This window comes from Drosophila suzukii, chromosome 2L, assembly GCF_043229965.1.
Source record: "Drosophila suzukii chromosome 2L, CBGP_Dsuzu_IsoJpt1.0, whole genome shotgun sequence".
NCBI lineage: Eukaryota > Metazoa > Arthropoda > Insecta > Diptera > Drosophilidae > Drosophila > Drosophila suzukii.
In genome coordinates, this window is record NC_092080.1 from 8,990,912 (window position 1) to 9,016,545 (window position 25,634).

General features: G+C 40.8%; 4 protein-coding genes across 5 annotated transcripts in view; 2 read left to right on the plus strand and 2 right to left on the minus strand.

Moving 5' to 3' along the window:
• Nucleotides 1-17,897, plus strand: part of Hr38 (Hormone receptor-like in 38) — a 35,285-nt gene extending 17,388 nt beyond the window's left edge. For both annotated transcript variants that reach the window (XM_065864125.2, XM_017089664.4), the window contains exons 2-5: nucleotides 10,018-10,352; nucleotides 11,186-12,358; nucleotides 13,008-14,088; nucleotides 14,439-17,897. In XM_065864125.2, the coding sequence (XP_065720197.2) occupies nucleotides 10,332-10,352; nucleotides 11,186-12,358; nucleotides 13,008-14,088; nucleotides 14,439-14,695 (2,532 nt within the window). In that variant the 5' untranslated portion in view covers nucleotides 10,018-10,331 and the 3' untranslated portion in view covers nucleotides 14,696-17,897. The remainder of the gene's footprint in view (nucleotides 1-10,017; nucleotides 10,353-11,185; nucleotides 12,359-13,007; nucleotides 14,089-14,438) is intronic.
• Nucleotides 17,831-19,127, minus strand: LOC108021116 (uncharacterized). Its single transcript, XM_017089665.4, has one exon. It carries the CDS (start codon nucleotides 19,031-19,033, stop codon nucleotides 18,209-18,211), a length of 825 nt encoding a protein of 274 aa, XP_016945154.2. The 5' UTR covers nucleotides 19,034-19,127; the 3' UTR covers nucleotides 17,831-18,208.
• Nucleotides 19,128-19,719: 592 nt separating this feature from the next.
• Nucleotides 19,720-22,686, plus strand: Cen (cerebellar degeneration-related protein 2-like). The gene is made up of 2 exons (XM_017089527.4): nucleotides 19,720-19,877; nucleotides 19,952-22,686. Exon 2 carries the CDS (start codon nucleotides 19,993-19,995, stop codon nucleotides 22,354-22,356), a length of 2,364 nt encoding a protein of 787 aa, XP_016945016.2. The 5' UTR covers nucleotides 19,720-19,877; nucleotides 19,952-19,992; the 3' UTR covers nucleotides 22,357-22,686.
• Nucleotides 22,606-25,262, minus strand: IKKepsilon (I-kappaB kinase epsilon). Its single transcript, XM_017089528.4, has 6 exons — nucleotides 25,081-25,262; nucleotides 23,982-25,008; nucleotides 23,642-23,921; nucleotides 23,512-23,587; nucleotides 23,326-23,450; nucleotides 22,606-23,269 (listed from the first exon to the last, which is right to left on the minus strand). Exons 1-6 carry the CDS (start codon nucleotides 25,162-25,164, stop codon nucleotides 22,699-22,701), a joined length of 2,163 nt encoding a protein of 720 aa, XP_016945017.1. The 5' UTR covers nucleotides 25,165-25,262; the 3' UTR covers nucleotides 22,606-22,698.
• Between the last annotated feature and the right edge of the window lie 372 nt (nucleotides 25,263-25,634).

The following is a 25,634-nucleotide window of genomic DNA, read 5'->3' on the forward strand; positions in this document are numbered from 1 at the left end:
TTTTTATTCTTATAGCTCGAAGTATTATATTATAAGACACAAGTTTTTTATAAAAACATCCCAAAACTATAAGTTCATGCCATAGAACTTCCACTGTACTCGAACAAGTGGCTTCGATTGAATTTAATGTATTTTTTTTATGTGGGGATTAGAAGAGGACTTTCCGCGGACTGTGAGAACCCACACAAAAAAGCGATAAAAGCCCGAAAATAAAACAAGATCTCTGGCGGTTTTATAGCGCCGAGCTTTCGTTATGGGGGAGCGTAGTCACGAAGCTGGCCCCTTAGTTTATTTGTCTGTTTAGTTTCTGTTTTTTTTTTCCTTGCGTTTAATCCCTACAAAGAGAATGAGTTTGGCGCCCCCCCATCCCAAAAAAAAAAACAAACCAAGACCCACACGACCATAATAAAACAATTATGACGAAAAACGGAAAACAAAACGCCAAGACTAGGGCGACCTATCGATGGCAAAAATTTATCACACCTTAGTTAACCCCGACACCTTGCCGAGCCTGAAACAGAGACAAACGTGGCTGGAATGCGCTGAAAAAAAAACCAAAAAAAATTGAAGAAAAATATGGCAAACGTCTCGACTTTGACTTACACTGACTGCAATAAGTTAATAGTTCGAATTCGATTTCTTTCGGGGAGAAGCGCCCCCAAAAAACTAACTAAAACTCGAGACCAACTTTGGTGTTTTTCCTCGCGCAATGGAAAACAAAGCTTGTCTAATGCCACAAAACCAAAACTCGGAGAAAAACGGAGTTTGGCTTTTGGGTGCGTTCCGTGAACTCCACGATGTTTTTTGTGTGTCAGCCGGCGTGCCAGAGAAGCCGACAACCAGCAATGGCAACAGCAACACCAGCAACAGCAACACTAGCAACAGCAACACTAGCAACAGCAACACCAGCAACAGCAACAACTAGTGCTAATGATGTAGCCCGATCATCATGATGATGATGAGGCTTCGGGGCGCTTCGTGTGCTTCATTATTGATTTAATAACAGTCTTGAAGACACGCTTTAACTGCAGCAAGTTGACTTCGGCTCAGAGTCAAGTTGTTGCCGATGATGATGCCACGAATTCCACACCACACCAAAATCCCAAATAAAAACCATAGACAGGCTAAAAATTTAAACCAAACCAAACGACAACGTCATGTCAATTTGGGCCTGATATCTGTGAATGAATATGGGGATGTGCTCTGGGGATGGGTTGGCATATCGCAAACATACATAGTTGGGCCCATCATGTTGATGATGATGTTTGCTTGTCCGACGATCATGTTTTTGTGTTTTTTACTGCGCCAAATGGGCATTTTCCCTTTCTGGCGTGGGCGTTATCAAAAAAGTATGGGAAATATGGTTATGGGATATGGGATGTGCCTGGCATAAAATGGCGAAATGAAAGTGAAAGAGTTGCGGGTTTACGGCCTATTAAAAAATAATAAGGAAGCAAGGATGTGTTGGCCCATGGGCGTTAGGGTAATTCGATATGTTCGCGTTTCTAAAGCTATGAATATTTTAATGTTAAGTAAGAGGTGCATGGGAAGTCTAGAGAATCGGTTACAGTAAGGATCATAAACGATTTGTGTTTAAAAGTGAAAGACTTACAACGGCTAAATATGTTAGCAAAACCTATTAAAAGGTACATGAAAACTACTTGTGCAAATCATATGCATACATGGGTAAATTAGGAGTACTATAAAAAATATTATCTATAATATTCCTGGACACAGTTTAAAAACGCTACTTAAAATTTTAACAACTTCCTGTTTCGCAAAGATTTTCCCAAGAATCTCTTCTTTATTAGGTGGACCGCTTTGCGCCAAAGGTGGGCAAAATTCCCAAAAAGATAAATCTATTGTATCTGGCAGATACAAAACTCAAATTTAGATATGCAAACGTTCGGTCCGGGCAATTTTCCCGTACTCACACTAAATCAAATCTTCATGAGCGCGAATCGCATAGCCATAGCCCCCAAACGACAAATATATGGGTTAGGCTCAATTTGCGCGGACTGGGGGGAGTTGGGGGGGGGGGGGTTTCTTGGGGGAGGTGCTGTGTGCATCTTGCAGATACGAAGGCAAGACAAAAGGCAATATTGGCGTTTTAATGCATGTTTTGCCTTTGGTGTTTGTGGCTGCTGCAACCTGCTGGGAAAAAACACGGGGCTGCTCGCTTTGTTTACGACACTTTGGGGGGACCGGTGGGGGGTTAATCGATTTGGGAACCGATCCCCCGCATGCACCCACCTAACCCACCCACCCAAATGTTTGCTCAGCGAATGAAAGCGAAAACCGAATTGTTCAAGTAGAAAAAAAAACTGAAACGTGCAACAATGGGCATAAAAAGGGTAGAGAAGCCAGCTGGAAATTAACACTAATACGATTCCGAAGCGCAGGAGTTTGGGATCCGCAGTACCTATAGGCAGATATATCTGCTGCGACTGCCAGACGTCGCGTGTTTTGATAGCTTGCTGATATTTCGGAGAGTTTGGAGGAAAAAAACGTACAGAAAACCAACAATGCAGTGGCCAAAAAAATAAAAATACCAAGAAAAAATGTTGATCTTTTCTAATGATGTATTTTACATTTAAAGAAACAATTTTGTTTTTTACGATATAATATAATACGTTCTCATATAATTTCAGTAATAATATGTAATAGATACCTAAACTTCGTACTGACATCAATAAAATGGTTTAGTTTTCCAAAAATAGAACATATAATTGTGGAAAAATATATCTTTATATTTAATATTACCCATTTTTTTCATGTTTGTGCCAAATATTTTGTGTGTTTATTTTTTTTACCGGCCAGGCTTCCCACCTCGAGCCCAGCTGCACCTTCTTTAGTGGCTTTAATTTTGCGAGTCGGATGCGCCTGGCAACCGATCGGAAAAAATCTTTTGCCAGAAACCAAAGGAAAATCCATTCCATGCCCGTAATTATGTAAGCGGCGTTCCAAAACTGGCAGCTTATTTATCTTTGTCTCAGCCATGTCAATCAGTCGGTGGCTGTGGCAAAGGCACTGGATCCATTGGATCCACTGAGGCACCACCAGCATCACCCAGCACCACCAGCACCACTGATGCACTGCAGCATCATGGGCACCTTTGACCCGCCGAGTGAGCCGAGTTTGGTGGGGCGCCGCTCAACATGCAAATTAGGCGGCTTCAATCTGTATAATAAATGTGGGGAAAAAACTAAGACCTACATAAGCTGGGTAATTCGCATTGGTATTGGAAGTGGGATTGGAGCTGGAAATGCGACTGGAAGTGGGACTGGGAGTGGAGAATCGATTGAGAGGGTGAGGGTCTTCTAAATGGGCAATCACATGCCTGGGTTTCGGTTGGAGAAGTCATGATTGAACTATATTTGGACAATCTATGCAAATTTATAAGCCAGTGAAGTTAAACATTAATGTTTTGCTAAAGAAATCTTCTTTGTTTGATTATGTGGAAACGAAAATGTATAATTCAAATTTTGTTACGTGATTTTTATGGCTTTCTCAAGCCAGTTCTATTTCTATTTTAAAACATTGCAGTTTAACATTCTCTTGGTAACAAATAAATTTAAATTTAAATTAAATCCAAGTATAATATGCACCCTAAGCAATATTATTTATGATAAAATCTTTCTTGATTTATCCGGAATTAAACCATTGAAGATTAATTCTTGTGCCAGTATTGCATCCCATGAAATCTTAATCAAACCGATTTCTACAAGATTATCAAATACTTTTTTACGAACAAGTCATTTAAATTAAGTCAGCCAATCTTAACTTAGTCAGAGATACTTATTTTTAGATATATATTTGCCAACTTGACTCATATGTTGGCTGCTTCGCTTTGGGCTGCGAGTGAAAAGAACTCCAACTGGCATCGATGATGATATAACAATTCAATTAAACCAGTTTACACAATGCGAACGAGCAGGGCGATCGGAGAATCTGCAACTGTTCCCGGCTAACACCTTAACGGCAGAATTCTTTTATTAGAATTTCATGCAAATATCTCACACCGCTTCTAACCAGCTCGGGTTGCAGTGGATTTTTCCTCTTCAATGATGTTTTACATTGTTTGTGGTATTTATTATACCCGTTACTCGTAGAGTAAAAGGGTATACTAGATTCGTCGGAAAGTATGTAACAGGCAGAAGGAAGCGTTTCCGACCCCATAAAGTATATATATTCTTGATCAGGATCACTAGCCGAGTCGATCTAGCCATGTCCGTCTGTCCGTCTGTCCGTCTGTCCGTCTGTCCGTCTGTCCGTCTGTCCGTCTGTCCGTCTGTCCGTCTGTCTGTCCGGATGAACGCTGAGATCTCGGAAACTATGAGAGCTAGGCTATTGAGATTTGGCGTAAAGATTCCTGAGCTTCTTACGCAGCGCAAGTTTGTTTCAGTAGACTGCCACGCCCACTCTAACGCCCACAAACCGCCCAAAACTGTAACTCCTACAGTTTTGATGCTAGATAAAAAATTTTAACTGAAATGTATTGTTCTCATCAATACCTATCGATTGATCTAAAAAAAAGTTTGCCACGCCCACTTAAACGCCCACAAACCGCGAAAACCTGTGACGCCCACAATTTGCATGCTAGATAAAAAATTTTAACTGAAATGTATTGGTGTCGTCAATACCTATCGATTGATCCAAAAATAAATTTGCCACGCCCACTCTAACGCCCATAACGCTTAAATCTGTCTACCCCCGGTAGATGGCGCATTTTAATCTCGCTTTGCTGCTTGCATATCTCCATTTCCCTTTGAGTAACGGGTATCTGATAGTCGAGGTACTCGACTATAGCGTTCTTCCTTGTTTTTTCATTAATTTAATGTATTTGCCTTTGCATAACGATTAAGTGGACAGCGGGCGGTGAAGAGTTGACCGATTGCCGGTGTTTTTGGTAAAGATCCTAAAGTATTACGAGTATGCAGGTGGAAAAAATATGATATTTTTTAAAAATATGAATAATTTTACAATTTTTTTTTTTGATAGGTTAGGATCATCAATCGTTTTGTATCATCCTTTAAAATGTGTAATAGGTATCTTTTGAACCATTCGCTTTTATTCAGATTCTTAGGATAAATACATTTCCTGTTAAGTTTGATTACATTTTTGGGATTTGTTAAAATGAGAAACACATAATATTAGAATATAGTTGTGGGGACACTTCAACACCGAATTTACTGATATAGTTTTTATTTTATTTACACTATATTAATATTATTTTCAGTGGATGTTGGTGACAAGTGGCCAACCAACCACAGGTATTGGCCAATACACCGATATAGGCATAAAGGTAGAAGCGGGCACAGATACAGATAGAGATACAGATACATTCGAGCAACTGGTTGAGATGCGCTCAAAAATGACTTCAATCCGTTCGGATGGTCGTCTCGGGTTCGTTTTGATTTGGCTTATAAATCGGAGGGAGCGGGTATGGGGATGGCGACTATGAAATGTCCAAGATGGCCTTCGGTGATTTTTGCAACGATTAAAAACCGATGACGATGTGGTCGCCGCTGGTTTACTTAGCATTTAAAGTGGCGCAAAGAGATTTATACGAATTGTTGCGACAATTTCAGCTTTTTTCTTTGCATTTTTTTTTGCCCTGCTGCTCTTGACTCATTCAATTGAAATTCTTGAACAATGTTATTGTCTTTTAATGATATTGTCGTTGTTCATCTCGACAGTTGATAGCCAACACTTTCGACCTTTTGCCACGGATAGTTCTATATCGGCATCAGCATATCTGAATCTTCGAACATGGCTGACACAGTTTTCCGTCTACATTTAATTGTGTGGCGTTATGGGGTTTTAATGGTTGCAAGTACAGTGCCATAGGATAGGTGCTAGCCAGTTTTTATGCCTAACAAGATTTATGCTTGCCTCGAAGATTCCATTAAATCTGATTTAAACGACCAACATTTAACTGGATATTATTTACCATTGTGCGATTTGTTTAAAAACCCAACATGGATGGGGCTGGCTGGCACGATCATCATTATGTTGGGTGGTAAATGCTAAGGATTCCCCGAGAAGGCTTTGAGTTTTTAATTAAAACATCATGTGCTACGCTAACCTCGGGACACGACCGTTAATAAACTCTTTTGCTTAAAGGCTTATTTTAAAAAGGCTAAATTAGATATTAGTTACGGTTAGTTGGTTTTAAAGGTTTATTAGATTTTTTATTATCAATATCCAAAAAATGCTGTCAGTCAATTAAGTCAAATTAAAGATCAGATTATATCGGTTAGTTCCAAGAAATATTACAGTAAATATTTCCCTGATGAAGAATTGAATATTTTCGTTTTCTTGGCATGTCAGAAGTCACGTTCAGATTTTTGTTTCTCCCGCATCTATAATATTCGCATTTTGTCCATACTTTTTCTATTTTTTTATTAATAAACACACCTTTTTTGTGAGGCAGCAGACTAGGCCAGAAACAATGCCCTCCACCCGGAGAGCCTGAGTTCCCAGATCAATATGAAATATCATTCCAAATATGGCCTTGGGTCATTTAGAAAGCAATTCATCGAAGACGCGGCTCTGGCTGAACTCTTCGATCTGCAAACAAAGAAAATAAAAATAGAAATAAAAATCAAAATACAAAAAAAAAAAAGCTGAATAAAACTACCGTGGGCTACTGCCAAAAATGCTACCGGGAAGAGTGCGCGATAAACATTTAAGATTAGCCATTTTAACCATTGTCTGGCGATGGCCCCAAAGCAAATAACATTAAGAAATTTGTAATTTGGGTTGGGTATGCAATGCAATGCATACTAGGCATTTTTACAGCATCTTTCCGGGGCTGCATCTTCACCGAAAGCAGCGAGTTTCTAATTGTTTTTTAGGACCCGCAACGAAAGAGAGAGATTTTCTGGCCGGCTCGTTAACAAATTTATTACAATGCAGAGGAGAAGTTAAAAAAGCAGAGACGACTTGGCCATTGCATAAGTTTGCTAATTTTTTTTCGTTCGTTTTTCTTCTTTTTATATAATATCGTTAATACATATTATTTGGCAAGCTCTCGACTCAGGCTCTGTACTTTGAACTGCGAACCCGCAATGGAGGCAGAGGCAGCGGCATAGTCACCGGGGACCTGATCAATGGACCTGGACATGTAGGCATCTGCCGAAATTGTGTGGAAATGGTGGACCAGTGGGGGGGGGAGGGGGCACTGCATCTTGTGCAGTGACCCAAAGAAATGGTAATGCGAGTCGGATCGTCTTCGCTTTTTCGGCCGGGTCAAAATGGCCCATGCCCGGCCACTCAGTCATTGAGTCAGTGGGTGCCACACAGTCCGTCTCCGTGTGAAGATCTGTGAGAAGTATACAAATGGGTCTCGGGTTCGGTTCAGTCTCGAGCCAAAGGAGTTTACTCATTTTGGGGCAGGTTTTTCGCTTTTTCTTGCCTGCAACTTGGCGGCTTCGATGCTATCGCCTTTGAAATCCACGACAGCGACAAAGCCAGACTCATGGCCTAATAGACATGGAGGAGTCCCCAGTCTACAGTCTACGGTACTATAGTCCCCAGTCTACAGTCTGCAGTCTTCAGTCCCCAAGCAACTAACTTCCTGCAGTACCTTTGATGATGATGCTTCGTCTGGGCCTAGACTTTCACTATTAATTGTCGATTTTCATCAATTGTTGTTCATTGTTGTACTAGCCATCTTTGTTGCTTAATGGGTAATGGGGTTGGTATTTAAAGTTGTGCAAAAAAAAAAATAGACACAAACCTAAAAGAAGAGAAGAAAACCCAATTTCTGTTTCATATCGAAATTGGATCTATTACTCAATGGGGCGACCGAGTGAGAGACAATTTGATTGATTTATGCAATACCCAGCGACTCTTCGGACCTTTTCTCCATTGTCAGTTAATTGCTCAATGCAAAATAGAAGATGCACTTATACCCTGGGCAATTTGTGGGCCCTAAGACAGCCTTGTAGATCTTGAGATATTCCAAGCTTATTTGCATATCGAATAGAAGAATAGTTTCTCATAAAACTGCGCTATTAAATGAAAAATAAGACATGGTCGCATTCTTCTTTTGAATTCGTATTTTTCTTTCATCTTCATGTGGTTTTTATAAGTATTTGGCATTCCTTGCAAAAATTACAATCTCTAAATGTTTGTCACTGACAAAGTATGGCCCAAAAATGGGTAGAGCCAGCGGAACAACGTATAAGATTCTCGGTTTTTTTTTCTTTAACCAAATGCAGCAATTAAGCATCTAAAAGGCAAGTTATGCGTTTGGCATGCGTTTCGAATTTTCGATTATTTTTTACATTCTTCAATCTGTTCGTTTTTATTGGTAAGAAAACTGGAAATTCTAGTAGAATCGGAAAATTGTTTCTAAATTGCAAATATGTTAAGAAGATTTATTGGAACTTTATGGCACTGCCTTTAATTACATTACAAGATTACTTACTTTATTTTTAATGCCTTTAGAAAAGCAAATCACTTTTAAAATTAATTTAGTTTTTTAAATGTTTTTTCTTTTTCCACCATCATAAAACATAGTTTAGTGTAATATTTCAATTCACCTATCATGAATATTTATAAATTATATATATTTATGCATGCCTTTATCTATCCATCTTTTTTTCATTATTTTTTTATGACTGCCCTCTTTGAACTGTGTCCACGTTTTGTGTTTTGTTTTTCGGCTCTTGGTTTTTGGTTTTTGGTTTTGTCTAAGACAACTGACACGACAGCCGCAGCAACATTTATTAATTTGTCAAATTCAAGCCAAGACAACACACGTTAGGAAATATTGCAATAAAAAAAAATTTGGTGGGCTATGATTATTATTTTCGTGTTGCCGGTTATAACTAATTCTCGCAGATAAAAAGTGTCAAAAGAGTCAGGCGGCCAGAAGTCAGCAGAAGTTGAGGAAAATCTGTGGAAAAAGATTAACTGAAAAATATATAGACAAAACATCGGTTGATTAGGGAAATATGAGTATATGTGAATAATGGGTTCGTTGAGGTTTGTGTGATATTTATGCCTTGGATAATTAATGGTTAATAGAAATCGCTGACAGTTTATGAGTTGCTTATAATCATATGGGGTTTTGAAAGGGGGTAATTTAATTATACCATTATTATAATTTTATAGTGATACTTCTTTATAAAGCTTCAGTTAATAGAAGTAAAATTGATATTTACGGAATATTTTACTGCTTTTTGAATGAGTTTTAACTATAATTTTTTTTGAAAATAAAATACCAAAATTGAGATATACAGCACCTGCTTAATATTAAGATGATATGGGGGTACTCCCATATTTTATAGTATTTATAGCATTTTGTCAAGAATTCCGACTCCAATTTCCAGCATAAATTATGCAAATTATGAAAAATGATTTCGCGAAGCCACGGCGAACTTTAGCTTGCATTTTGCATTTTGCAATGCGAATCGGCCAAAATATTTATTATAATCAAAAGCCGAACACCCGCAACGTGGCTGGGCCCATGGAAGCGAACCGTGCGGCATCGGACAACACAATTTATTACATTTTATGTGCCGCATTAACCGAACGATGGAGATGTGATCCTCGTTTAGGTTTGTTTCTGCCGCTTTTTTCCACCGATTTTCTGGTGGCTACATCTTTGTTGTAACGTGATCTCGCCTCTTGGCCAACCCCGCGACACAATGAGGAGGTGTCTCGGCATCTTTGGGATATACAAAATCTATCCATATATATTTATTTATTTATGTGGACAGCCTGGGCCTGGGACTGAGAGTGAGATCTGGGACCGAGTTTGAGCATTTCTAATTAAGACATTCGATACGGCGGCTTGCGTGTGGAACGCGAGACAATTGGGCAATGTACAGCGGCAACATTAGCACGGCAGCAATATGAATCTGCCCAAATCATCGCAGATTTGGCATTTCACCAACCATTTAGCATTAAGCTCACCCCAGAGACTCCGTGTGGCATTCATGCCCACTTGACTTCCCAGTATTCTAAATTGCTAAAGACCTTTCCTTTCAATTATCCTTACAGGTGCAGCAGCAATAACAGCAGCAGCAGCAGCAACATTAGCCACTGAGCCGAGGAAAATAAAACCACTCGTTGCGGGGAAACTGAAAGTCGAGAAAACTGACAGCAACAGCAACAGCGACAGCCGAGCAACAGTAGCTGCCAGCACCTCGGCAACATCTGCGACAGCGACGACAATTGCTGTTACAGCAGCAACATCAGCAGGAACTGCAGGAGGAGCCGCAGCAGCAACTGCAACATCAACGGCAGCGGCGACAGCAGCAATCCACACAACCAAAATCAGCCAACTGAGGCTAAATAACCAAGCGACAAACAGCATGTTACTTTTGCAACCTAATGTAAGTTTAAAAGAAAGATAAAATATATTATTACTATTTGATTGGGTAAAGAATTCATAGAACTTACAAATAGAATTTATTTAAGAATAGGATTTAATTAAAGTATTCTTAAAAAATCAGTAATCTATTATTAAACACTTTTAGAAACTTGAAAGAAAATCAGTTCGATCAAAAGTACCTTAAACATATTTTAGATCTTTGGTTTTTGTTTGTCAAATATTCAAAATAGCTTTTTTGAAATACAACGTAGGAGTAAGCTCTCATTATATACTCAAAATAACATAAATATAAAGTATATAATTTTCATATTCTCTTAAAACTCATCGCGAATCCTATAAACCTCTTCCAAATATATTATAAATTAAATTTCCAAATCCCCGCTGAGATATAATTTCCAAAAATATAAACACACCGAGCACAAAAAGTCCGCATAAATCTATGCAAATTTGGCAAGCCCAAAATGAATGGCCCCGCTAATTGCCAGCTGCGAGGAGGTGCCTCCACTGCAGTAAAGTCAAGTTTCAGAGGTGAGGAGATCAATTGCAGTGGCAGAGACAACAATTAGACAGCTATTGTTAGGTGCGATATGTTGGGAAAACATTTTGGCATAAGCATAACCAATTAGGAAATCATCATCGAGGAGTTTTCGGCGACTTAAGGGTTGCTTTTCCGACCCAAGAGCCAATGGCAGTTTCTGGGGGAAATGCGCATGTCGCACATTGAGCGTAACATGTCGGGAAAAGCTAGACTCCACCCTTAGGATAGGCTAGGATATCTAGGCGGGAACGGCAAGCTCACTAACTCATTCGTCCGCCGACTGTCTTTCGTTGCAGAGCTCCTTTAGTTCATTGTCGCCCTTCGATAATTTCTCCACGCAAACCGCATCGACGACCACCACAACGTCGGCATCGGCAGCTGGACACCACCAAATCCACCAACACCACCTCCTCCATCAGCAACATCACAACCAGCAGCAGCAGCAACAACAGCAGCAGCAGCAGCAACAGCAGCAGCAACAACAGCAGCAACAACAGCAGCAACAACATCTGCAACAGCAACATCAGCAACACCTTGTGAGCCCGCAGCAACACCTGCTCAAGTCAGAGACGCTGCTCTCCCATGAGGAGGATCAGTTGATCAGCAACCTGACCGACGCGTCTGTGGTTTCCCACAGCGAACTCTTCTCGGATCTCTTCTTCCCCTCGGACTCGAACAACTCCCTGCTCTCCCCTACCACCAGCGGCTATCCGGACAATCCCGCCGAGGACCTAACCAGCTCCATTGAGAATCTCACCAAGTTGACTTGCCTGCGGGACAAGCGGCTATCCTCCATCCCCGAGCAGCAACTGAGTTCCGAGCAGGAGCAGCAACTCTGTCTGCTGAGTCTGCGTTCCAGCAGCGATCCGGCTATTGCATTGCATGCCCAGCAGCAACAGCAACAGCAGCAGCAGCAGCAACAGCAACAGCAGCAACAGCAACACCAGCAGCAGCAGCAGCAACAACAGAATCATCTCCAGCTGATCTCGCCCATTGGAGGGCCCTTATCCTGTGGCAGCAGTTTGCCCAGCTTCCAGGAGACCTACTCTCTGAAGTATAACAGCAGCAGCGGGAGCAGCCCCCAGCAGGCATCCTCCTCCTCCACCGCCGCCCCCACGCCCACTGACCAGGTGCTGACCCTCAAGATGGACGAGGACTGCTTCCCGCCGCTTTCCGGCGGCTGGAGTGCCAGTCCGCCAGCTCCTTCGCAGCTTCAGCAGTTGCACACCCTACAGTCCCAGGCACAAATGTCGCATCCCAACAGCAGCAACAACAATGGCGGCAATGGTAATAACAACAACAACAATAGTGGGGGCTACAACTACCATGGGCATTTCAATGCCATCAATGCCAGCGCCAATCTATCGCCCAGCTCCTCCGCCAGTTCCCTATATGAATACAATGGCGTCTCCGCAGCGGACAACTTTTACGGACAGCAGCAGCAACAGCAGCAGAGCTACCAGCAACATGTAAGTAGAACAAAAAAAAGATAAATGTTTAAAACATATTTTAAAACAAATTTAAATATTAAAAACCAATTAAAATATAGTTTAACAGAATTTGTCATGTTAATTTAGTTATTAAGTTAAATTGCTGAAGTTCAGTTTCTTAATATGCTGTCTTTCATCTGATAGAAAACTTTTAACCAGAGTTGAGTTTATCTACTCTTAATTTTCTGGTTTGTCATACTGACTTTCGTGCTGAAACTTCTGATATCAGACTCTGTAGAGATTTGTCTTTCATAAAATTAACGTCACATTTAAGAAATACTATTATCTTTTCAAACAATTTACCTTCATGTTGAGTTTCTCTAACAAATAATAAAATAGAACATTAACATAAGATTGAGAATTTGACTCTTAAAGTTCGAATCAGCACTCAGCTACTTCCCATTAAGCAGGCATAGGGATTGACTTTGCCGCCACACAAACAGTGTATAACAGCGTTGGGGCAACCATAAAACCATATTTTAAACCAGAAATTACTTATACTAAGTGGTATGACCACTGACATTAAACTATTTAAAAAATTGTTTAAGCCTAGACTATATAATATACAAAGTATATAATTATCTACATTTCCATGATTCTTAAGATATGATTTCTTCTACTCTTTTAGAACTACACCTCGCACAATGGCGAGCGTTACTCGCTGCCCACGTTCCCCACGATTTCGGAATTGGCTGCGGCCACAGCGGCTGTGGAAGCTGCGGCGGCGGCCACCATCTCCTCCCCCTCATTGGGCGGTCCACCACCCGTTCGACGGGCATCGCTGCCGGTTCAGCGGACAGTCTCACCGGCCGGTTCCTCAGCGCAGAGCCCCAAGCTGGCCAAGATCACGCTGGGCCAGAGGCACACCCATGCCCATCCCCTCCAGCTCAGCTCGGCTCCCAATTCGGCGGCCAGTTCGCCGGCAAGTGCGGATCTCCAGGCGGGTCGCCTCCTCCAGGCTCCGTCGCAATTGTGTGCCGTTTGCGGCGACACCGCCGCCTGTCAGCACTATGGTGTGCGAACCTGCGAGGGCTGCAAGGGATTCTTCAAGCGGACCGTCCAGAAGGGTTCCAAGTACGTCTGCCTGGCGGACAAGAATTGTCCGGTGGACAAGAGACGCCGCAATCGCTGTCAGTTCTGTCGATTCCAAAAGTGTCTGGTTGTGGGCATGGTCAAGGAAGTGGTGCGCACGGATTCGCTGAAGGGACGTCGCGGAAGGTTGCCATCGAAACCGAAATCTCCCCAAGAGTCACCACCATCGCCGCCAATCTCATTGATCACGGCGCTGGTACGCAGCCATGTGGACACCACACCGGATCCCTCCTGTCTGGATTACAGCCACTACGAGGAGCTGTCGATGAGCGAGGCGGATAAGGTGCAACAGTTCTACCATCTACTGACTAGTTCCGTGGATGTAATTAAGCAGTTCGCCGAAAAGATTCCTGGCTACTTTGATCTCCTGCCGGAGGATCAGGAACTGCTCTTCCAGAGCGCCTCGCTGGAACTGTTTGTCCTGCGGTTGGCCTATCGGGCCAGGAGCGACGACACCAAGCTGATCTTCTGCAATGGGACGGTGCTACATCGCACCCAGTGCCTGCGATCCTTTGGCGAGTGGCTCAACGACATCATGGAGTTCAGCCACAGCCTGCACAACCTGGAGATCGACATCTCCGCCTTCGCCTGCCTCTGCGCCCTAACCCTGATTACAGGTAGGTGAAATCTTATTATATAGGGATGGGAAAGGGATGTTAGGGAACTCAGAAATTTCAGTTATGCGCTTAACACTAAAAAGTACTACTATACCAACTGACGTTTCATAAAGTATCTTTGAAAAAAGTAAGTTTAGATTTGAGGAAAACATTGAAAAACTAAAACCTTTAAGAAAATCCGTAGAACTCCCACTTTTTAACAATATTAAGGGATTCTTTTTATGGAAGATCATATAAAAAAACTAAATTTCGTAATAATCGATACCATATCCTATCCTAGAGAACCAATTCTTAAAAACAGAAATATTTCCAAAGTTAACCCCTATTTTATTGCCTTATTTAATCTTCAGAACGCCATGGTCTGCGGGAGCCGAAGAAAGTGGAACTGCTGCAGATGAAGATCATCGGCAGTCTGCGGGACCATGTCACCTACAATGCCGAGGCCCAGAAGAAACAGCACTACTTCAGCCGCCTGTTGGGCAAGTTGCCCGAACTGCGATCCCTAAGCGTCCAGGGACTGCAGCGAATCTTCTATCTGAAGCTGGAGGATCTTGTGCCGGCGCCAGCTCTCATCGAGAACATGTTCGTCACTACATTGCCCTTCTAAGGGCGATCAAGCGTATCATCATAACTTTGCTTCCTTAAACTAGAAACTAAGCTACTCCCCTTATATTTTACATAGGAAGGTCCCAACTAGCTTTAGTAGAACCCTGAAATATATAAATCTCACAAAAATAAAACCGAAATAAAATGCAGACCCAGGCCATATCTATAGTGTAGTGGTAGATAGATTACCGGACAGCCCCGGCTCCTTCGATAATTACGGACATGAATATTTGACAGCGGGTTTCCAGTGTAAAACCAGCTCCTGCGTGACTCGTCAGCACTGGAAATTACAACTTGTTGACGTTAATTGTCAAATTGTATAAATTCGACTGTCAGTATCAATGGGCCGGCACGCAATGGAAACACTTTCTATATCCCCGGACTCAAAGCTTGCTCAACATTCGGCTTTAACGGACAGACTGACGGACGGACAGAACGCTCTCTTGCCTTTTTGCTAACTTCTAGTCAATTGTTTTAGGCAAAAACAAATAAATAAATAAAAGCATGCAGCAGAAGTGTTATATAATTTATACCCTAGACTAGACCCTAGCAATTCTCTTCAAGAATAACCCAAAATAAGTTCCACAGATTGGGATGAAATTAAATTTTTTCCTTTCAATTTATTTAGTATGTCTCAAGCAAATAGTAAGAACTACAAATCGTTTGCCAATTTGTGGACATCCACTATCATATATATCATATCATATAGCAAAGCCATGCTTGCCCTTAGCCAATATATAAACCAGCATAAAGTTGATAGCCCAACCAAGTATTTCCGTTAAGTCCTAGACTAAGGCTCCTAATAGATATAGGCTAAGTCTATTCTGTTCGATTTACCAGTGCACCAACTAGTGCACGATGAGAGTTTAAGTACCTTTTTGTGATGATTGTGTCTGACACAGAGAGAGTTGCACACAAACACACAAACTAGACTGTAAGCTAACATATACGATCTTATAATAATCTCTAAAGTAAGCCCAAGTATTCGGTAATCCAAAACCCTTGTATATCCGTAGTTAGTACGTTTTAAACGAGAGAAAAACTTTATTTAATCTTAAACCACTTCGACTAAGTTCTCAAAGAAACGCAAATGGATCGTTAGATCTGTTTCTCTCTATATGTGTGTGTTATCTTGATAGAAAACCCTCTATGTGATTTTGTGATAGATTGGCATTGAACTCTATAATATATATACACGCATAAATATATATTTTTATGTCTAACTTTTGTATGGTTTATTTTATACGTACCACTTTTCTTTGATAACAAAAAGTAAGAATAAAATACGATCATTAGATAGCAAATATTTCAAATGTATGTTATGAGGAATTTTCAAAGTACAGCCTTTAGCAACTTTCCAATTAACGTTTGTATTAACAAAAGACATTTTCTATGTGTAAAATTCAAGACTTCTGTAACTAATTGTAAACTAAAAAGCAAAAACACAAAAACCCATGTGAATAACATATCTCTTCAAGCTTTCAAGTGCACGAAACATGTTGAACCGAAACAAAAGTGTTACTAAACCTATTTAATATATTGGCATACCTGCATAACTATACAATTTAGATAGATCATTATTAAATTATTGTACATGTAGCACATCAAATGTTCGACAACTAGATTTTGTACCATCTTTAAGAAAAATTTAGGCCAAGTTAAATTAAACCATGATCTGCATGCGGCTAAGCTGAAGCTATAAACAAATTCAATGGGGTTATATTAAATTAAATGGGAAATTTTGAAGTTTTTAAAAATGATTTCCTAACAAGAGTTCCAGTTTAAAATATTCGTGTTGTAGGTTTCCCTTAAATCTGCTTGTTAAATAACATTTAAAAATGAGTTAGAATTTCAAATTGACCCATTTCATTTGATTCCACCCACCACAAACATACATCCTAAGGAAGTTGAAGGGTTTAGATACCATAGAGCAATATTTCATAAGGAAAACGCACCTTAAATTAACTACAATTTTAGCGAAAATAAACCTGAACTTGTAACGGTTAGGAGCGATAGTGAAACAGGATTCAACAGGAACAGAAAGGTGACCAAAACAGTTTGAAAAGAGATGTTAGATAGGTTCGGGTTCGAAACCCTCAAAGCGATGCCATTTTTTAGCCGTTACAACATTGGATATCAATCATGCACATGAATATAAATATTATAAAGATATATCTAGCTATAGGAACCTACTTTGTACCTACACAACATGGAAACATCAAACCTACATGCATATTTACACATATATTTTGAATAGAGCGACAACTTTTACAAGTTACGTACTTCTGGCACAAAAGCTATAGATATAGCTGGATATGGCCATACCGGAGCGAGCATATACATATATATTTTGGTTTATTGTTCTTTTGTAATTTTATAAATGCATACATATATACTACGTAAATGTCAAGTGTGGATTCATATTTTTGAGATACAGTTACAAAACGAAACAAAATAAATACCGTAAAACGTGAAATTTTTCGATGAAACGATTTTAAATGAGAACTTTTTAATATTGCTATAAAATTAAATATACACATGATATAATTATATATTTTACTATGTAACGGATAGAAGTAAGCAAGATGCAGCGCATAAAGCTTTATACAAAATAAAAAAAAGAGCAAAAGAAATTGGCACAAATTAAATTTATATAGCAACTAGACGTTTTTTTCGAAAGATAATGTTATTCGTAATAGAGTGCGTCTATTGGAGCAACAAACGCTATATCTCCAAAACACAGAACCACACAATAGTTAAAATAAGATATATATATCCAATCCAATTATGCGCCTACTACTAGCGATGAGCAGAAAGAAAAGATAGGTGAAACCTAAAGACGCTATAACAAATATCTATTTGATAGATGATAGCCCGTTATGTAATTTTACTCTTATTTGATCGTTTCATTTAGCAGTTAAGTATCCAAAACAGTACGCATATGAGTGTTATGAAAAAAAAACCTATTACTTGCAATTCAATTAACTCTGCAATAAGATACCAAGCAAAGCGAATCATTTCATTTCGATTTAAATTTAAATTTACATTTAATTTAAATAAAGATGTAAGCCCAAAACAAAAGTTTTTTCTATATCTGTCTTTTGAGCAAATTAGTTATACGAGAAACCAAACCGTATTTACATAAATGTATACAAAACAAATCGTATATTTTCATTGGTTTGAAATAAATACATAAAACAATTTAGTTTTGAATGTTATTTAAGACGTTTTTTGGGAGCTGTGTTGAAATATGTGGTCTATTTTGGCGATTATGCAGTCTTTGGACAAACCTCTCTTGTAATAATTTTAATTTTGTTTCAGGTTTTTAGGTATTGTAGTTATAACATTTTTTTCAGCTGTCCAAATAGGATCTCATTTTTTGTTCTGATTGTCTTAAACCATAGGCATTCGGTAAAATTCTTAGTCCGTTATGGGGTTCTTAAAAGCTAATTCCAATTGGCAGTCTTATGTACAAATATTCTAAGCTCTAGAAAATTTATAAAAATAGGAAGTATCAAATATAGACCGGTAGAAACGAAATGATGTCGTTGCGGCAGACAGGACAGCGGTGCTCCAAGCGAAGTCGCAGTTGCTGCGAGCACTCCTTGCAGAGGCAGAGATGCCGACACGGCATGATCACGATGTTCCGGCTGCGCTCCATGCAGACCACACAGCCACCGCGATTTGGGGATCCTGCGTTTCCCGGATCATTCCGCACGTTCTGCCTGAATCGATGTAACTGCTGATCAGTCCATAGGTAAACGCTTTGCGTCTTTGTTGAGATCTCGATGCGGGCACGTTGGAGCAGGTAGATGAGCAGCAGGTACACGTAGCGCCGGAACATGTAGAGAATAAGAAGCACGGACAAACCGATCGAGAGCCGGAACGCGCTGTTCAGCAGGCTGAGGCCACGGGCCACGATGGAGTGAAACACAAAGTCCAGAAGGCAGTCCACGATGAAGAGTATGGTTCTTGGAAGCAGCAATAACACCCACAAGATGCAATCGCCCAGTTCGATGAGCAGATTGCAGAAGAACCGGCCAACGGCTTGGCCGAAATCCCAGGCATTCTTAAGGCCACCCCTGGTGCCACCATACAAGTACTCCGTCACATCCAGCGTGATGAGGCGCAGGCCGCAGCAGCCGCTGTGAACATCGCTGACCGTGGATCTCACCAGATTCCATGCCAAGGTGCTGCCCTCCACCAGGCAATAGCCGACAAAGTAGCTTCCCCACAGGAAGTAGTAGACGCCGGTAACCACCGCATCGATTACGCTGGCCAGCGGTCGCAGCAGGAACTGGTCCACGAACTCGGCTACTCGGACTAGAGTGTACAGCATGGTGGGGGGTTCATCCTCTCAAGAAATCAAAATAAACGGCGGAAAACAAAATCAAAACAAACATGAACGCCGGGGAATTAGTGTGACCAGGCTGTGGTTGATGAATTAAGCAAAACTATCGGTATGACAAGGTGGCTTCACAATTGAAACACAATCGTTGCTTGTTAATTTAAAATTTAAAAATAATAAATGCAATGCAAATTTTAAATACATTTTCTTATATTTCCTAATCAAAATTTAAGATATTAACTTAACGAGACTTCAAAAAAACGTTAAAACTAGCAAAATTCATAATTGATCTATTATTATATAATCAAATATTCTATGCGTAAATTGTCTTCAATAAAGTAAACTTTAAATATAAATAACTGCTTTAACCTATATTTATTAAATTAACCCCGCGAAAACTTTTTTATTAGGGGTATTATCGGACTAATATTTTTTAAGCTCACATATTTCAGAACCATTTCGTTGTAAAAAATAATTTTTTTATTTATGTAATTGTGTTTATTAACAAATCATCGTTTTTATTTCGAAAGATTCGTCCTAACCAAAAAAACAACCCAACTTTAAGAATATCCCATTACATTTCGCGAGTAACCCTAATGTGAATAATCCTGATTTTAAATTATTTCCGGATCGTTAGGGAAGTATTGTTCTTTGTTTTCTGTACTAATGTGTAATTCTTATAAGAAATAGCAGTACATTTATAAATGCAGTTGCATTAAACAAGTAGGGCTTTTTTTGCAGTCAGTGCAATACCATACTTTTTGTTTTTGGGGATGAAACAGTAAAAAAGTTACTGTTGTAGCTGTTTTTCCACCATTGAGAGGACATTTGACAAGTAATCCTGAATTTTCCATGAAAGCTCTGTATCAAAACCAACTAATATCGATTAAATCTTTAAATTTTCTTTAGATTTTGCTTTAAGCCGAAGCTTACAAAGGTCTAAGTCCAAGATGGAGGAATCCAATCGCGGTATGGCTGGTTGTGAAAACGTATCACAATTCATGCTCGATGACCTACAATTAGCTGCCGAACTGGGCAAAACCCTTCTAGAACGCAACAAGGAACTGGAAACCTTTATAAAGGAGTATAAAATCAAGGGGGATGAACAGGAACTGGAGATATTGCACCTACGTAAGCATATAAATGCGATGACCGAGGTGAATGATTCACGGCTTAAGGTTTACGAGCAATTGGAAGTCGGTATTCAGGATCTTGAACGTGCCAATCAACGACTTAATTTGGAAAAGAATCGGGATAAAAAGCAAATTAAATCGTTGACCACCAATACCGAGGTTTTGGAAGCCCGCTGTGAGGAACTGAATCAGTTGCTAAGCGATGCCCGACAATCTTTAAGCACCGAACGGCGAAAGGTGGATCAATTGCAACAAGAGCGATATAGAATGCAACATTCTGCAGAGGGTTCCATTTCAAGCCATAGCATTCAGTCATTGTGCAAGGAGCAGAATTTGGAGCTTTCAAAACTGGATGTTATGGCCATTGCGAACTCAACCGGACTGGAAGATATCTCTTTTAGTAATGCCACCATGTGTGAAAGGACCGCCGTAAAGGGTGAAGATAATGAAGAATTGGTAAAGCTTCTCAGCGAAATGGAGATCCTGAAGCGAGATTTCTTGGCTGAACAGCAGCGATGCACTGAGCTGGAGGAACAGTTGGTGACCATTATCCAGGATAACCAGGGTCTGCAGAGTCGTCTTCTCGAAAACAGTGGCAATGAGGGAACCATGTCGATGCACGAAGAGTTTAGTCTTCTGGATGACGTAAGACAAGGCCAAATGTGTAGTCGCTGCCTGAGGGATATAAACGAGAGCAATACCAACATGGACGATCAATCCTCCATCGCTCCTACTGATGAAATCTACGAGGACGACGACCGAAGCATACAAAGCGAAAACACCTCAAAATGCGAACATAGTGCTGCGGACTACAAGGAACGTTTTCAAATTTCCGAAGATCTTAATCTTAACGGATGCGATAAGCCAAATCCTTATCGAGACCTAGTCGAAAAATATGAAGCTTTGGTGGAAGTGAAGAGAACCTCAAATGCGGCCAAGAACAATTTTGCCAGCAACTCAGATGGCAAGACCATTACTGAATTAAATCAAAGCAAAAAAACCGAAACAATTGTTAATAGCTCAAAAGAATCTGACCTTATGTTGGACGCCACACGTAAGCGCACTCCAACTGAGTTTTCCGAATCTGAAACTACATCATCGGGATTCTCGGATGAAACTAGCAACAAATATACACAAACTGACGAGCGGCCTAGTTTCTTCCTTTGCTCAATTAGTAACGGAAACGATTGTAAATTCAGTATTTATGACGATGTCAGTCCCATTGAATCTCATTTCCGGAACCGCCCCGAGTACAGGGAACTTTTCAAGGAGATTTTCGGAGTGCTCAAGAAAGCTGCTGATAATAACGAAGTAGACAAACTACCGTCCCTGCATGATGATGTACAGGAAAGATTACCCCTGGTGCCGGCCAAAGTACCACCGGTAACACCCGAAAGGGAGGAATCTCCAGATGACTTCATCGATGACGACACACAGAGCGTCGTGTCCTCAGTTATATCTAATCAGTCCATAGCCATGTCCGAGTGCGTTACCAAATTGGAGCGAAAAACAGCCAAAAAACACATCTTCGAAGTCAGGAATCAACAAAACCACTCGACCCATACGCAATCTACCCTGTTAAATAGCTCTTCTAAGGAAACGACAGTTGGTGAACCGAATGTTAAGCAGATTAAAGAAAATGGCCAGGTACTTACACCACTTAAACGGGAACCTCTCGAATATCTAACCGTAGGTGTCGGAATCAAAAAGAAGAACCGACGAAAGCACCGAAACCAATGCGCATCCGGAGATCGTATCGAATTGTTTAATTCGCGGGAGTTTACTCCCAGAAACAGTCCTCTTGCCATGAACAACCGTGGTGGACAAGGCAGCTCAAAGATGTGTACGGACACATTAAACGCGGAATTCGGACGCAGCAATCGTCGACGGAACACACCTTCCTCAAGCAATTGGAACGGTTCACCAATGGTGATCTATAACAAAAATTTGAATACTCCCCAGACTTCTCGTGGCCGTGTAATAGAGCTAAATGGCGTTGAATTTTATCATAATACGGTATCACAAGATTTACATAAACTCAAAAAGCTAGATTTATCTTATGCTGAAGTACTTCGTCGTGCCGATGCCGGCGATCATATTCCCACAAAATTGCATTCCCAGCGACAACAACATAATGGAGCCAATATACGAAAGAATCATCATCAGTATCGTCAAAAGTAACCTTGTTTAGAGAATGTAAATAATTAATTATACATTGCATTCTAGCCATAGGGCATTATAACATTTTTTAAATTGTATGTGCCATGAAGTCTAGTCCGCTTTTTAATGTATAGACAGTTAAATTACAATTACAAATTAACTATTAACGGAAATTAAATTGTATTTCAGCATGATAAAATAAATTATTAAATGACCTACAACTACAAATATGATAAACTGACATTCGTAAGAAAATTCTGTGTTGATATGTTTAAAGTTTCATATAAAATCAAAAATTTATTGTAAACTTACAAGGTAAACAAAGGCGAATAAAATACTCTTTCACTTTCACGACTCTCCAGACTAACTGTTCTCAAGACCTCCATTTGCGATTCCCAGTTTGCTAAGCAAACTTATTATCTCGCTATTGGTTCTCATAACAGCCATCACTTCCTGTTGCTGCTGCTGCATGACCCTCAATCGATTCCGCTCTTCGATCTTGGCCAGCTGGTTATTGTTGTTTATTGTCTTTGTGTCGACATCCAGTTTTAGCTCCGATTTAACGTGATACAGTTCATCTCGAATGCCATTCAATTTCCGCTCGCAATCACGGACGTCCTTCTCCAGGATTTGCGTCTTAAGATAGACAGTCTGAGCCAACTTGTACCAATCTGCCAGGCACTCGGCGATCTGAGCCACTGTAGGATTTACATTGTCCATAAGCAAAGCCTTGATGCGCTTGCCATTGTGATCCACTTTGATCTTCTCCAAAGCATGGAACTGCTCATCATTGTAGGTCAGCGTACGCGTGGCCCGATCTCGCAGGAGATGCTGCCAGGAGTCCCGCAGCCTTTCCACAAGATACTTGGCCTGGGCACTGGCCCTGGTCCTACAAGGGCACTTCTTTCCATGCATAGAAGAATTCCATTGATCGCTGGTTGATAAAAACTTAAATTAATAAATATTATTTGGTTACTTAATGTAACATACTTCAGTTCATCATCTGTGACAAAATGTTTGTGCATTTGTGAGATCACATCGGCAGCGCCATCAAAGTCGCTTTTCACGTTGTCCAAGGCAGTCAACAGGGTCTTCAATTCCTGATCCCCCTTTGTCTAAGACATAGGGCAAACAATTGTTAAAATATTTTCTTTATAAGACGCCTAAGCCACTCACCACTCTGGCCATGCTGTGCACCACATCTGCATAGTCAATCACCGTTGAAAGCAAGTTGTCGAAACTCTCTGTTTTTCTGAAATAGAAATCATTATCTAAAGGTTACAAGTTAATGCCTCTATTGACTTACTTCAAAAGAAGAGTAATCGTGGTTATTAGCATCTCAATGAAGTGCTCCACTCCCTTCTTTATAAGTATATCCATGGAAGTGAAAATGTCCACGCGTCTTTTGCATTCGTGGCCTACACTGCAAGCGGATTTAGCCAAGCTGGCGTCATTCTCCACAGAAACATTGGGAGGAAACACGGGGAACTTGGGTAGATCCAATTGTTGGGGCAGCTGAACATTGTTGTCATCGTTGCTGTACAGAAAGATGGGCTGCTCTGTGGTGGTAATAGGGAATGCTTTCGCTGAAAGGTATGAAGAGCATTAGAGTCGCACAAAGAAACCTCGAAAAGTTACTAACTTACCTATGGTTCGTGGAGTGACCTTCTTTTCCAGATGCTCGTTGTTGAACAGTAGGATCTGCTTCTCCAGCGGCACCTCGGTCTGCAAAAATATACGCTCCCGGAAGTTGTCAATCTGCTCGTCGGGCTCCAGGAATACTTCCACAGAACTGGTGCGATTGGTAAAGAACACATGGATGACGCGCTTGCGCAGAATGAGCGTCACCTCATGGAAGAACCGATCGAAAGACCAGGTTTTCTCTCTGTTCTCCTCGAGGAGGCCAGCTAGCAGTGGAGTCACCAGGGTTTTCAACCCTTGTGAGAGATGTGCATGCGGTGGCAGGGTGGTGGACCACTCAATGGGTCCATTTTCGGAAAGCTGAGTGCCGGAAATCACCCCGGAAGCCTTCTTGGTGGTGATTTGGTGCATGGTCTCCCGGTTCTTTCTTCCCCCAAAGGGTCTAAAAGGCAGATTGCCAGTAGCCACGTGATACAGAGTGACCCCAATAGACCACAGGTCTACATTGGCGGTGAAAGATCGCTGTATGGACTTCCTTAGCACAGCACGCTCATAGAGATCGGGATGAAGGTACTCCTCGGTTCCGTAGAGCGAGGCAAAAGGCTGATTATCCTCGAGTTCTCGGGCAGCACCAAAGTCTGTGAGCTTGTAGATAGTCTGCCCGTCCTCCGAAATAAACTTCATGATATTTCCGGGCTTGAGATCGCGATGCACCAGCTTGTTGTCCCGCAGATGCTTCATTCCGGCACAGAGGTGCTCCAGCACCAGTAAGAACTCATGTTCTGGCAGTCCGTATGAGTTCTCCGGATCATCCAGGATGTTAAACAAACTGCCGCCGGTGCAGAGCTCCATGACGATCACCTTGCCACGACCCTCTTGATCCTCCTCGATGGCCAGCAGTTTCACTATGTTCTCGTGATTGACCTTCTTTAGTGCCTCGAATTCCCGCATCTGGACATCCGCCGGTCGCATATGACTGTAGGGATTAAAGGTCTTAACCGCCACCGATTCGCCGGTGATCTTGTTGACCCCCTAGAAAACAAGGAAATTTCGAAAGGAAAGTGAGTCAGGAGGAAAATTCCGAAGGTCGTGAGCCAAACTCACCTGGAAAACGGAACCAGTGGCTCCTTTGCCCAGGACACTGGTGGTGCACCACACATAGCTCACGGAGCCGCGAAGGAATGACATTTCGGAGCTATTTTCCACCTATTTCTTTATTATTTTGGTTTATTTCCAAGCGCCGCGATAGTGACAAACAAAAACACTTGTTTGGAAAGTCTATCGATAACACTAGTCTACAAGCAAGCAACTTATATTAGGACCGTACATTTATAAAAATGTACTTCAACTATTTTAAAAATAAAATTTTTCTCTTGATAAAAGTAATATGTTAAAATTGTAGGATCTAGCATGAGAAAAAATATAATAGTTTTAGTGCAACACTTTTTACAATACGATTACATACCATATTAACAATTAATTTATTGGTTGATTTGTCTATCATTGGGCTTGGAATTTTTCATCAATTTTTTTAAATTTTCAAAAAAATGTTATGATAAAAAACCAGTTTTTAAGCCTTGCTCAGTATTTCCTGCTCACCAGTGTAACCGAATGAAGTCGTGATCTGGCGATAACTGTGACTACTTTACCCGATAGCT